A 13,973-nucleotide genomic window follows, 5' to 3' on the forward strand; every position below is an offset into this window, starting at 1 on the left:
ATAATGGCGACTGAAAATCATAACATAAATAACCCCTCTCAATCCTATGAAGTTAATTATAATTGGGTATGAACCTTATCACAGGCAGCTTACATTACAAATTCACTTGAACGTTACCACCAGGATGAACTGAAAACACAAAAAATTGGCCTTATTTGACAGATGTGTGGACGCATGAATGTTTCAACAGGATGTACCATATCTGTTGTTTCTTTGTCTTGTGACCTGCTTAAGTTTTGCATTGCTTTATTTTTAGGCGGGGTGTTATTACGTCCTACCTTACCTAGACATAAACAGGCAGTTTTGTGGGAGACCCACTGTGATGTATCTATTTATTTATGTTATCATTTTTTTTTCTTCAATATTTTTAAAGTATGAGTATAAAAACAAGGCAGATCCAACACCTAAGTGGCCTACATCAAATATAGAGTCCGGATCCTTTGTTATCAGGTCAACAGAGAATTCCTGATACCCTAATTCTCATTGGTCCACGTCACCACTCACTAAAAAAATAAAAATAATAAAAAACAACTTCGGACGCCAAACCATTAGGGTAACAGGAATTCTCTGTTGACATGATAACAGAGGATCCCGACTCTCAAATATAAGTTTGGTTGCATTAAATGCATAGAGCATTAACAGTAAGAGTAATATGTCTTGCAGTACACTTCAGCCTTACATCAGCCTCATTTTTGTGCTCATGCCTAAAAATAATCAGAGAAGAGGAATGGACAGCATACATAAACAGGTACATCACGGTGCAGGTTCGTGGCTAGAGAGGGGCGGATAGGACGCAATCCACATCCTTTTAACCTCATGTCCTAACATCAGTTGGACAAACGGATGAACGGACAGAATTCTCACAAACATCACAATGGCCCTGCCTAGCTTTCGACAGCAGCAAGTAGCAAGCAACCCGCTTCTGCCGTCTTGGAGCCCCAGGCCCCAGCGACCACGTTTGCAAGTTGCAAGTGGAACTTGTACGGAGCCCCGGCAGATAATTTGGTGGTCCCCACCCGATGTCACGGCAGAAAGATGGACTTGCTTGTGTGGGTGTTGTTGCCCAGGTTCCACGTTCAACGAATCACATGAGGCAAACCTAATGAATGTATGTGGCCGACTTGATTCTTGCATGCGCCTGAGGCACACTGCACAATTCCAGGTTTTTGAAGTGGACCTGACCCACGGTCCGTGCCACGATCAAGTGGGCCTCGTGCACGTGAAACGAGAAATGCTGTTTTACTCTCGTGTAAAGCTGTTGCAATTGGAAGTAAGAAACCAGTTCCCGAATCTTTAGGTCAAAACCGGCGACTAAAGCCGACCGTCCGGTTCATGCAGCTTTCCAGTCCGATCGTGGACTGCTAGATCCGTTTGCTTGTTTCTTTTCATTTTTGCACCGTGGGCTGATATCAAACGCCCGGCGTCTCTTCCTTTCCTTTTGGGGGAGTGGATTAGGTGAGACCCTAGATACAGCAAGTTGGTGGGACCCATGACTGTGGGGCTCAGAGTGATGTATGTGTCTTAAATCCACACAATCCAAACATTTTGAAAGCTCATGTTAGTCATGATCCAACAAATGAAGCTGACTCATATCTTCGGTTTACCACCCCAAAGGAAACAGTCCTAATTGAATCCTCACCATTAAAAACTTCATGGATTCCATCGGAACGTTTATTTGCCATCAAACCTGTTGATAAGGCTGCAAACGCCTAGATGAGGAAAGCACACAAATATCATCTTTATTAAGAGCTTTTGTAGCCCATAAGTTCTTAATGGTCAATCACTATTCTTTCCTGTATTATGTCCCATCTGAGATTTGGAACTGGTTCAATTTTTGGATCATGCCCTAAAATAAGCTTTCAATACGGATTGACGGTGTGGATGGAGTCACATACATCACAGTGGGCCCCACAGTCAGGGTTCTCACCCACCTCGGTGAATCCTGTGTCTCACGTGATCCGCTCCTTCTTTTTGGAAGGTAAAAGCAACGTGGACCTACTAGATGGGCCTTTCCGCAAGCCCAATCCAGCTTTTGCAAATGCCATTTCCCCATGTGTTATCGCATTTTCTTCGTGCAATATCATACAAGTAATTTATTCCAATCACTGCTTAGGCAGCACATCCACTTGAACTACAATATCATACAAGTAAATTTTTTTTTTTTTTTTCTGAACGGTGCGATTATTGCATCTGTGGCTCAACGGTTAGATTAGGGACATTCTCAGGTGGGGAATATGGATTTTGTGTGTTTTTGGGCTTACACTGAATTGGGCTTGAGATCAGGCTTCGGGCCTTGAACAACGACTACATCTTACACGGCACCCCTCACTCTTTCCCATCCACTTTGTAGCTTTCTCTTGCAAATCTGTTTTCTATAACCTAGGGTTCCTGTAATTCCAGACATTTCAAGCGCCATCCGCGGCTTCAACGCCCGGATGGGGAGGCTCGGGAATATCATCGAGCGGATGCGAGACGTTCCGTGGCGGAGCGTTGCCAAGGAAGCCGCTGATAGATCCTTCATCGTTGCTAAGTTCCTCTGCTTCTGCCACGTCACCAACAACTACCTCTGCTCCATTGCTCTCGTCTATGGCCCAAGCATGCTCCCGACCATCAATCTGACGGGTGATCTCGTTCTGGTGGATCGTGTCTCCCACCGCATCGGACATGTCGGCCTTGGCGACATCGTTCTCCTCCGTTCCCCTGAAAATCCCAGAAAGACCGTCACGAAGCGTATCACCGGCATGGAAGGTGACACGGTCACCTTCGCAGTCGATCCCAAGCAGGGCGATAGATGGAAGACCGTCATTGTATGGCTCACATTCGTACCCTTTTCTCTTAAATTTTAGGGTTTAAGGTTTTAGGGTTTTGGGCCTTGTTGATGTTTTCTAGGGATTTGGATGGACAGGTGCCAAAGGGGCACATATTTGTTCAGGGCGATAACATCTTCTCATCGAACGATTCGCGGAATTTCGGCGCTGTTCCTTACGCGCTCGTTCAAGCAAAAGCGCTTATCAGAGTGAGTTTTGTAGCCCCTGTTTTATCCTAATGTCGTTGTGTTTGCCAACGATTTGTTGACAAATAACAGGTTTTTGTGAAATTTCGAGCTTTTTTTGTACTGATCAAAATCTTTTTTTGAGTCTGATTTTGCTGGTTATGAATTCTTATGGGTGGTTTTCTAATAGCCTTTTTTTTTTCATAACAAAGAATTTTGAATATAGGCATTGTTCCATGAATGATGTACTTCTTACCATCCTACATTGTAATTTGTCTATATTCAAGAATTCATAATATATGCTTGTTTAGCATTTGTGGAGATGTGACTGATTCTAAAATTATAATTTTGATTGTTTAGATATGGCCTCCAAGTGCTTTTGGGCCGCTTGGATGAGGAGTAGCTCTTTCATCTCTCTGCTGAGGTACTTCTCAAATGCATTATAATGACTTGTCATTCATTAGAATGGTTTTATGCTGGTTTCAAGGTAACCTCCTTCTAGACCCTGTGCTTGCATTACAATGTAGCGCGCTTTTGATGTCATTCCTTCCCGGGGATGGACAAATCTTACAGCTTTTTGAATTTATATATGGTCGTTTTTTAATGATATGACATGTTAGTAGTTTTGATGGTAATGCGGCCATTTAAGAAAGATCCTCAATGTCTATATGCATTTTTCTCTGCTGCAGCAATATTTAAAGCTTAGTTCTTCTCTTTGATCCACCCATGATAATAAGAATATTTTCTGTTTACATCAAGGGGACCCATTGAACTGGGAAGTTGCATCTATATTTGGTGAAATCTGCCTCATCCCCTCAAGGATGAACATTTTGTTTATCTGGGTTGTGAGGGACAAATGACTTGGCACACTCCTTGGCTAAAGGAGGTACTTGTGGTCTTTTATTTGTATTGGACTTATTTTCATCTACTCCGATGTACTTTTCTTCTTTCATTTAATAAATTAGTTACTTTATCGATTTAAAAAAAAAAACCCAAAAAAGAAAAAGAAAAAAGGAAGAAGATGGGAGTAACCGAAAGTATCTATTGGGAGTTAAATGAATTATCAAATTGTCTTTTTTAATTGAATTTATTGAGAATCTGTATGGGGAAAGGAAGTGTGAACGCACTCCCACGCACGAAGATGCGGAATGATGTCCCCACTTTCTCAACTTTCTCCATCAATCAATTATGTTTTTGATTTTATTTAAATGTGGGGTTGACTTAAAGGTAAAAATGTGTTTAACTTGGAGTTGCCACTAGCCAAAATACGGCTTTAGAATCTACGGTTGGTTAAGACCCGTAGAATTGCCTAGAGGGTGAGAAATCAAAAGATTTCTTGACTCGAGTGACTCTTATGTTGGTCTACACTGTAGATTTGAGGTAAGAGCCTCGGTTACAGAAATTGAAGGGGTTCGACACCCTTTTTCGTCTGTGCAATGCATGGTCTCTACTTTACGGGACTGTATTGTTTTTAGGAGGATTCAAGGAAACTTCCAACATCGTTGAATTAAGCCATACTGCGCTTGGCTTTAGGCCCTGGGTAGGTGAAATAAATAAAAGTACGAGCAGCAATAGAGTAGAGAGTTAAGCCATATTATTAAGGGTTTTGGAACCCAGGTATGCAAAAATAAAAAAAAAAGTGTTGATTTGATTGATTTTCAGGGTATGTGTAGAGCGAAATATGGCTTGATTCGATATGTGAGAAGGAAAATGGAAAATCAAACATCATTTTCGATCAAAAGGGATGGCCAGATGTCCACAAAACTGGTCGTTCCTAGGCCGGTTCTACGTAGAACTAGTTCTTGGCAAACTAGTTCACCTAGAACCAGACCTTCATGGTCCATATCTAACTATAACACCTTTTTGAAATAGGTTTTGGTATCACGGGTGCTCTTAGGACCACACTTCCTCATTTGGTCTGTCACCTGTACGCCCCAGCAATGGCTAATCTGAACTGATGGTTGTCTCTAGGGCTTGCCTTTATGCCATAACGGTGATTTGATTAGAGTCCAACTAAAGCTGACGTGCAGGATTTGATCTCGCTTAATGTGGGGTGTCTATGGGAAGATTGACTAACTCGAAAGATGGGAGTAATTTTAGCTTCATAGAGCATAATCTCAACTTTATGAGTCCAATGACTCCAATTAAGTTTTGAAATTGGATTCCTCATGATTTTATTGGCAAAGGTGTGGTGATCGGTCATCCACCTGACATCAGCCCTTCTTTACCTGAGCTTGCACCGACCAGGCATCGCTACACTACCAAGTGGAGTCGATAATGCTTCAAGGATTAACCTACCATTGTTGATGCGTTTGAAGACAACAATGATAATCATTGGATATTAGTTAGGGGAGTATTGAAACCAACAATGGTAATCTTTTTTGCTTATCTGAGTGTTGCTATTAGGCCTAGAATTTTATTTTATTTTTTTAAATGGACCAAAAGAACGTCCTAGGTGCTTGGGCAAGTGTAGTCTAAGCAAAGCTATCCTCTTGGCTTTTAAAGAAGAAATGAAGGGAAGAGGAAAAGTTGTAGTTGAAGGAGCGGATCTTTATGAAGATCACAACAATTATGTTGTGGACGTGATGATGCATTTCCACAATTGGAAAACACACTGCATTAGCATTTGCAGCTAGATGTTTAATCATTTTTATGCCCTACACGTGAGGTGTAACCCAAACACTAGTGTGTACGTTGTGTGTGTGTGTGTATCTATATATATATATATATATATATATATATATATATATATATATATATAGAGAGAGAGAGAGAGAGGAATGCTCACTTGCGCACCGGTTCGCATGTCATTACATGCGAACCTTGATGTTAGCTGTAGGATCTGACGTATAGTCTAGATGATGTGCAAGTTTGAAAGTGAGTTTCTGTCAGGCGCACCTCGCGGAGAGAGACGCTCTCTCACTCACACGCCTCCTGATACGGGTTTCCTATGCTAGGTGGGGCCCACCATGATGTTTGTGAGAAATCCACCCCATCCATCCGCTTTACGAGATCATTTTAGTACATTAGACCAAAACTGGAGTGGATCTAAAACTCTAGTGTGCTGCACGAGAGAAAACAATGGGGATTCAATGACTACCATTGAAACATTCATTTAGCCACAAAAGCTACATATCAGGCTAAGTTTTTTGTGATTTTACTTCATCCCATTATGAATGATCTTATAAAAGGTTTGGATGACATATAAACATCAAGGTAGAGCCCAGGAAGGTTTCAATGGTAGGAAAGTCTTTCCCCAATTTTCCATCTTCTATGGCCCACTCGAGTTTTGAATATGCCCCATTTTTGGTCATATGTCCTAAGATGAGCTTGCAAAACAGATGAACGGGGGTGGATTTCTCACAAACATCATGGTGGGCCCCATATACCATCCCAGCATGTCTACTTCCTGCGGCAGGCTTCCACAGGAAGCCCACTGCCGGAGTCTCTCTCCGAATTATCGGACACGGGCGTTGGTAGCGAGGTAGCTACTGATAATGTTTTGTGGCCCACATCATGATGTATGTATCCTATCCATGCCTTCCATCCATTTTCTAGACTATTTTATGGCATGAGCCCCAAAAATGAGTAAGATCCAAATCTCATATGGACCACACCACAGGAAAGAGTGGTCATATGGGATTTCCCCGTTCTCTCCCCCGATGGAGATATCCTCTCTTTCGCCCAAGAAAGATTGATTGAACCATCAATAATTCGGAGCGTGAAGTGCAATTAGATCAATTTATTGGGGGATCCATATTATCAATTAGAAGAATTTATGGTTGGCTTGGACCAATAAAATGAAGTATTCAAGCTCCGTTCAGAAAATACCAAATTGGTAATCTATGTATGATTACCACTCGTATCATAAATGATTCCTTTATACCATATGAGTGATCTCATACTGCCAATCAATGGAGTAATATGATGAATACATCATATATTGGGCGGAAGACATGAAACGAATTGAAAAAAAAAAGAAGTCGTAGCAAAAAGAAGTGGTACTGAGATTATTTGTCCTATATGTGCAAATAGAATTCGGGCAGATCTTTACCCGGAGTAGAGCATAAACCTAAAAGAATTGAAGAGGCCCATTCAGGAACAAGAAAATTACATCGTGATTTGGATCTCGATGAAACAATACATCAATGAGAGGTTAGTTCGATAAGTTCAGTGAATTCTAGGGAAGCAAGTCAAGTCAAAACTCATGTTTCTTGAAAAATGGAAGAAAAAGCCCCTTCGTTAGGAAAAACCCTGCTACGAAAAGAGAAAAGGGCTGGAATCGACACATTGATTCTTTTTTTGTTTCACAATTTTTATTTTTTGAACCGTATGCATCCAAAGGTGCGTGTACGGTTCCTAAAGGATACAATTTTGTCCTAATCAACCGACTTTATCGAGAAAGATTACTTTTTTTAGGCCAAGAGGTTGATAGCGAGATCTCGAATCAACTTGTTGGTCTCATGGTATATCTCAGCATAGAGGATGATACCAGGGATCTTTATTTGTTTATAAACTCTCCCGGCGGATGGGTAATACTAGGAATATCTATTTATGATACTATGCAATTTGTGCCACCAGATGTGCATACAATATGCATGGGATTAGCCGCTTCAATGGGATCTTTCATCCTGGTCGGAGGAGAAATCACCAAACGTCTAGCATTCCCTCACGCTTGGCGCCAATGAGTTTTTTATTTGAGAGAAAAAGAAGACTATGCCTTCGCCATATGGAATATAAATAATAAGTAATAATAGCATGGCACTTCGAGTTCGATATGAGCAAACCATTCTCGTTTTTTCATAACATGAGATTATGTATCGAGATAGTAGTATGAAACAAAGGTTATTTCCGATGTGATCTTATGTATCGGGGTTCCATTTCAGCGTCACAAACCTTTTTGCTTCCACACCAGAAGTCTCTTTCCGATATTTATGTTATGGAAGAGTATGAAAAAAAAAGATTCTTTTTTCCTTATTTGATCGGATCAAAAAGAAACTTTGGGATTGCTGAATCTCACACTCACCATTAAAAACTTCTTAGGGGTCATAAAAGTTTTGCATTAAGCTGATATTTTCATTTTCTCTTCATCCAGCTATGCGTGACTTAATCAATAGGTTGGATGACAAATAAACATTACAGTGAGCCTTAGGAAGTTTTTAATGGCGGGCATTCAATCGCCACTATTTTCTTGTGGTGTGATCCACTCAAGATTTGGATCTCCCTCATTTTCGGGCTAGTAATCTATAATGAACTGAAAAACTAGATGGACGGCTTCGATAAAACACATATATATCATGGGGGGCCAACAGAGCACTCTTAATAGCCATCTCGCTACATACGCAGTCAGTACGCAATCCGCTCCTAGATTCTAAGCGCAATCCGGATTGTGTATTGAGGACGCAGTTTGGCTAGTGATGTTGCCAAGAGCTAGGTGACTAGTGGTCGGTGCTATGTGGGCTCCGCCATGATCTATGTGTTTTATCCACACCATCTATCTATTTTTACTCATCATTTTAATAATTAATCCCATAAATGAGGCAGATCAAAATCTTAGGTGGACCACACCATGGGAAAACAATAGTGATTAAATGTCTACCATTAAAAACCTTTTATGGCCCACTGTAATGTTTATTTGACATCTAACCTGTAGATCAGGTCATACGGACCTGGATGAAGGCCAAAAACAAATATCAGCTTGATCCAAAACCTTTGTAGCCCTAAGAAGTTTTTAATGGTGAGAGCTCAATCAACACTGTGTGGCCCACTTGAGGTTTTGATCTACCTCAGTTTTGGGTTCATACCATAAATTTATCTGGAAAAATGGATGGACGGCATGAATGAGACACATACACCATGTTGGGGTTCACAAAGCACCGACCACTAGCCCTTGGCTAGTGGCAAGGGGAGTAGCCAATCTGTTTCCATTTACAGTGGGTTTCCTATGGAAGCCTATAATAGGGTGTAGGCGTCTTGGGATGCTATCTGGGGCCCATCGTGATGTTTGTGAGAAATCCGCCTCATTCATCTATTTTGAGAGATCATCTTAGGATATACAACCAAAAATGGGGCAGATTTAAAACTTGAGTGGGCTATACAAGATGGAAAACTGGGGAAAGAATTTCCTACCATTGAAACCTTCTCAGGCTCCACCCTGATGTTTATATGCCATCTAAACCATTTATAAGGTCATTCCTAATGGGATAAAGTAAAATCACAAAAAGCTTAGCCCGATAAGTAGCTTTTGTGCCCAAATGAATGTTTCAAAGGTAGTCACCAAATCCCCATTGTTTCCTCTCGTGCAGCACACTAGAGTTTTGAATCCACTCCAGTTTTGGTCTAATGTACTAAAATGATCTCGCAAAACGGATGGACGGGGTGGATTTCTCACAAACATCATGGTGGGCCTCACCTAGCATCATGTGCAATAACTTCCTGCGAAAGGCTTCCACAGGAAACCCGCATAAGGAGGCGTGCGAGTGGGAGAGCGTATATCTCTCCGTGAGGTGCGCGTGACCGAAACTCACTCTCAAATTCACACATCATCTAGACCATAAGTCAGATCCTTCGGCTGACATCAAGGTTTGCACGTAATGACGTCCGAACTGGTGCGCAAGTGAGCATTCCTCTCTCTCTCTCTCTCTCTCTCTCTCTCTCTCTCTCTCTCTCTCTCTCTCTATATATATATATATATATATAATTCAAGATAATTTTACATGTGTATATAATGTGGAAAACATCTCATGGACTGAGTAGATATTATTATTAGGTGGTAGACAAGCTAGCATGCTCTGGTGACCAAAGATACATTGGCAAGTGATTCGACCTCTAGATATGGCATAGATCTGGAAAGAATATCAATAATAGGAAACAAGATGTGAAAAGATGGGGTAATCAGTTTTGGGATTTGGGAGAGTTCTTGGTTGAGTTGGACTAGGTGGCACAGAAGTGGAACCTTCCATGGTGTATCGGGGGTGCTTTCATGTAATTAGCTTTTCTTTTGAAAAGATGGAAAGAAGTAGGATTATGAGAATTGCGAAGGAATTCTCCGGATGGGTCCAAAGGCATGCACTTGTTGATCTTTACTTTAGGTGCACCATGCATTCTTTACTTTGACAAACAACTAGGCTGATCCAGATTTTATCTAGAACTGATTGATTACTCATATTGAGTGGATGAGAATCTATTTTTCTAGAGGCATTGCAACCTTATGGCCTACTTCGATCATTGCCCGGTTATTCCATCTGCTAAGTTGGACCAGTGGGGTCTCATTCATTTTGAGCCAATGTGGTGGAGGAAGAAGAATTTGTGGATTAATTGGAAGATTGTTGGGTCACTTTCCAAATAGAAGGGAGAGTTGGATGGAGGCTTGCCCTAAAGCTCAAATTGCTCAAAGAAAAGAATAAAGAATCAAATAAGTTCCATTTTGAGAGGCTGGAGGATTGATGCACCAAGACCATTTGCCAATCCCATGGTAACTTCCACACATCTTTGGTGAAAAGCTTCCACCTCTCACATTCTCTCAATTGAAGGTTTCATGGGAGAGGGTGAAGGAGCTTCTAAGGATCTACTTGAACCCAGTGGTGATTGAGGGTGATTTTGCTAATGTTGTTGGTTGGGCAAAATCTGTGCCATACCTGTGGAGACTGGGAAAAGGATCTTCTAAGGATACACCTTGATCCATAGCTCAAGTGGTAGACTGAGTGAAAGATAATACCTCACTTCAACACTGAGGTCTTGGTATTGATCCCTAGTGGGGGTGGCTAACAGTGAAGTGTGAACTGACAGTGGGGTGTCCTAACAAAAAAAAAGAAAAAGAAAAGAGGATCTTCTAAGGATCCTCTGGGGCTGATGGTGATTGAGGTTGATTTTGCTGATGTTATCAGTTGGGTCAGTTCTTTGTGGCCATACATTAGATTGGGTTGATGAGATCAGGGAGTCGTGTTGTGGTTGCTGTATCCATTTATTTCGTATTCATTGGGAAGTGGTTTTCAGACTGTCCCCTGTCTAGTCTTCTCCCTTAATTGTTTCTTACCCATAAAAAAAGAATGTTTCATATATAGGGAAGCAAATGCTCAGCTGACTAAGCTTGAGAGTACTGAGATGATTGATGCTCATTCTTTTATTATTTTGAAGAATTTGCACTAGTTGGCGATCAACAAAATATTCTAGCAGAAACTTTATTGTATCAGTGTGCTTATTCGTATTCAATTGGTATTGGGTACCTTTACCTGAGCTTCTGGGTAATGTGAATTCTTTCCATCTCTTTTTCTTGATTCAGGCCCATGGATATCAGTCTACACCAGGCAGGAAAACAGTGTCCCTACCAAAGAAGTTTCACTGTTCTAATTTTTAAAGCCGGACTGCCCAAATAAAACTGTAGGAAGCCTATTCTAGTTCGACAAGAACGTACTGCCATCAATTGAGCCTTGGTTAGTGCTTTCTGATTTTCGATACTGGCTTCGTCATATATGGTTGAGTTCCTGCTGCTGTTCTGATCATCAATTGACTCTTTTTTGTATCAATATTTTCTAGGTATTAGACTTCTGAGTGAAAAACTTAGGCAAAAGCATGCTTGCTATTAAAGCAAAAATAGAAAAATAGAAAAAAAAAGAAGAAGAAAAAAAGGCCTGTAGTCTTGTTTTAATGACATCATTAATGTATGCTCCTCGTGCCATTTTTTCATCTGATTAATATAAAACAAATGGAAAAAATTTTGGCATATTGGCTGCAATTATATCATAACCTTTGGTGGAAATGAAGTCCTTAACTCAATTCTGGCTGTTGAAGAGGGTCCTATATCCATGAGCTACATCCTTTGATCATTTTGGCCACTTGATACTTTAGGTTGTGTCCACCTGCATTTTGATGCTTCATCATTTGTGCCAAAGAATGCTAATGCACATGCCACCGAATGTGCTGGCATGGCCAACACATGCAATATCTCAAGCCATAATACCGCCAAATGTGCTGGGTAGTTCTGACCATATAGATGTTCTTTCCATGAAATTGATATGGTCCATACAGAAGGTAGGCCATAATGCCAGAAACAGTTGGATGGTTAAAAGAACTTTAGCAAAGTATCTTTTAGCTGTAAATTTGTTTTGTAAACTGTGGCCCACCTGACAATTGGACTGGCCTAATTCCTGGGCAAGGGCATCAAAATAGTGTTATGCATCTGATGAATGGAATGGTTCTCCTACCAATGTGCCAGGATGGCATGTGGTGGCATGTGCATTACCGGCCTTATTAGCGAAGGATGCTTGTTACAGTGAAAAACTGCAAATAGTGTTGTGCATATGTAATGACTGTCTGGGATATGAACTGCAAGGATGTCAGCTTCAAGTTGGACTTGGAAGGAACACACAGTACAGATAGGCTGCTTTCTGACCATGAATACTAGGGAAACATGCATTAGTCTATGGCACTCACTATGGGTGGACCTGATTTGCACATCATGCTCCCTTCTTTCTGCCCCATCGTATCATCTCCCTTCAGAAGACCCCCTTTGAACTGCTAAAGTCCCGAGGTTGCTGTGTAAGTCGGTAATTCTACTCTGCCTGGGAAACCCTGCCCATATGCAGGTATAAGCGGTGGCAAGTAATGTGTGAGCGACAGTCTTTAGTTTTCCTTTGTAGCCTAAATTCAGGCCGTTCCACACATCAGGTGAGCCAGTGTACAAAACAAGTGAATGTATGGAAAGATATTGTTTCAGCAAATTGGCATACTTTGTTCATGATCTTTAGAAAATAGATCAATGCATTGTTTACAACATGATGGAAAGCTTAGATCTGTCACATGTGTTCCATGTTGGAACATGTTAACAGGTGTAGATGGCTAGGGCTCCAGTAAACCTCCTATATGAGTAAATGAGGAGCAAATGATCACCTAACGACTGATTGTAGGTTAGCTTAATATACAGCCTCTCCTACATATAAAATGCTTGTCATGTACGATATCCAAGCCATGTAAAAGATAGATCGGACCATGAAGATTATCCGGTTAGAAGATCAAGCTATTCCAATCATCGGGTGAACCAAATGTGTAAGTAGAATCACGTCTGAGTAAGGCCCCCATCGTTATTGTCTTACATGGTGGCCAGCCTGATTATTGAAATGGCATCTTTTTGCGCCAGATGATATTTATATTGGGGCCAACCTTTTATACAGCTTGGAGAACACTTGATATGCTGGCCTGTGTGATGGGTTGTAGCTGAAGCTAACATATTCCTAGCCATCTGATCAGATGGCGTTCATTCATATGTGTGCTAGAGAAGCAACAATTGTTAGTGGACGACATTTAATAGAAGTGGACAAAAACGATATCTAATATTATCGGCCATAATATTTTGAATTGTGAGACACCCAGCTGGGCCCAGTGGATTGCTGGTCCTAATCCACAGCTCCGTGTGTCCTCTATGGTAGTTGGTAGCATGGATTTTTTGGTAGATCATTTCAACCATCAAGCTCTTAGTACGTAAATGATGAGTCTTCATCTGGTGGGCTCCTATATTCTCAAATACGGTTGTGATTAGTGATAAACATGCACTTTTTATCAGTTTTTCTCTAGGTCCTATAGACCTGCACGACAATGATTGGATGGCTAAGATCACGGGTGAATTGTTATGGCTATAGCCGATCAATCTATCGTGGGCCACTAGATGAATGGTCCAATACAAAGTGTACACTGAAATGTTGTCTGAAATTGCATCTGATGGGCCGATCTACCGTGGGCCACTAGATAAATGGTCCAATACAAAGTATACACTGAAATGTTGTCTGAAATTGCATCTGATGGACAATGAAAAACAGTCAAAATGATCAAATTCAGAGGATCTTAATCTGGGTTTATAACATATCTACGGTGGGCCCAGAACTTGGATTGTTTAGTTGACTTGCACGTGGGCCACATGTAGAGTGCACGCGTCAGAACCCAGAAGATAAGAAATAATTCATTTTTCGGTTACCAAAGAACTGAGGAA

General features: G+C 41.1%; 1 protein-coding gene across 3 annotated transcripts; it reads left to right on the forward strand.

Annotated features, from left to right (window-relative positions):
• The first annotated feature begins 2,294 nt into the window (after positions 1–2,294).
• LOC131240818 (mitochondrial ATP-independent inner membrane protease subunit 1a-like) lies at positions 2,295–11,714 on the forward strand. Of its 3 annotated transcripts, none has more exons than XR_009168866.1 (4): positions 2,295–2,807; positions 2,906–3,016; positions 3,353–3,479; positions 11,274–11,714. XR_009168866.1 is itself a non-coding variant. In XM_058239303.1 (4 exons), exons 1-3 carry the CDS (start codon positions 2,436–2,438, stop codon positions 3,386–3,388), a joined length of 519 nt encoding a protein of 172 aa, XP_058095286.1. In that variant the 5' UTR covers positions 2,295–2,435; the 3' UTR covers positions 3,389–3,416; positions 3,752–3,983. The 3 variants fall into 3 exon arrangements, 2 of the variants coding, with proteins under 2 accessions (XP_058095286.1, XP_058095285.1); XM_058239303.1 differs by lacking the exon at positions 11,274–11,714 and adding an exon at positions 3,752–3,983 and having other exon boundaries at positions 3,353–3,416; XM_058239302.1 differs by having other exon boundaries at positions 2,296–2,807; positions 3,353–3,416.
• The last annotated feature ends 2,259 nt before the right edge of the window (positions 11,715–13,973 follow it).

This window comes from Magnolia sinica, chromosome 3 (assembly GCF_029962835.1).
Source record: "Magnolia sinica isolate HGM2019 chromosome 3, MsV1, whole genome shotgun sequence".
Taxonomy (NCBI): domain Eukaryota; kingdom Viridiplantae; phylum Streptophyta; class Magnoliopsida; order Magnoliales; family Magnoliaceae; genus Magnolia; species Magnolia sinica.

Bases quoted from the DNA above. Each gene is read 5' to 3' on its own strand.
- LOC131240818 (XM_058239303.1), top strand. From the start codon at position 2,436: ATGGGGAGGCTCGGGAATATCATCGAGCGGATGCGAGACGTTCCGTGG. The intron at 2,808-2,905 runs GTATGGCTCACA...TTGGATGGACAG, and splicing joins ATAGATGGAAGACCGTCATT to GTGCCAAAGGGGCACATATT. The intron at 3,017-3,352 runs GTGAGTTTTGTA...TTGATTGTTTAG, and splicing joins AAGCAAAAGCGCTTATCAGA to ATATGGCCTCCAAGTGCTTT.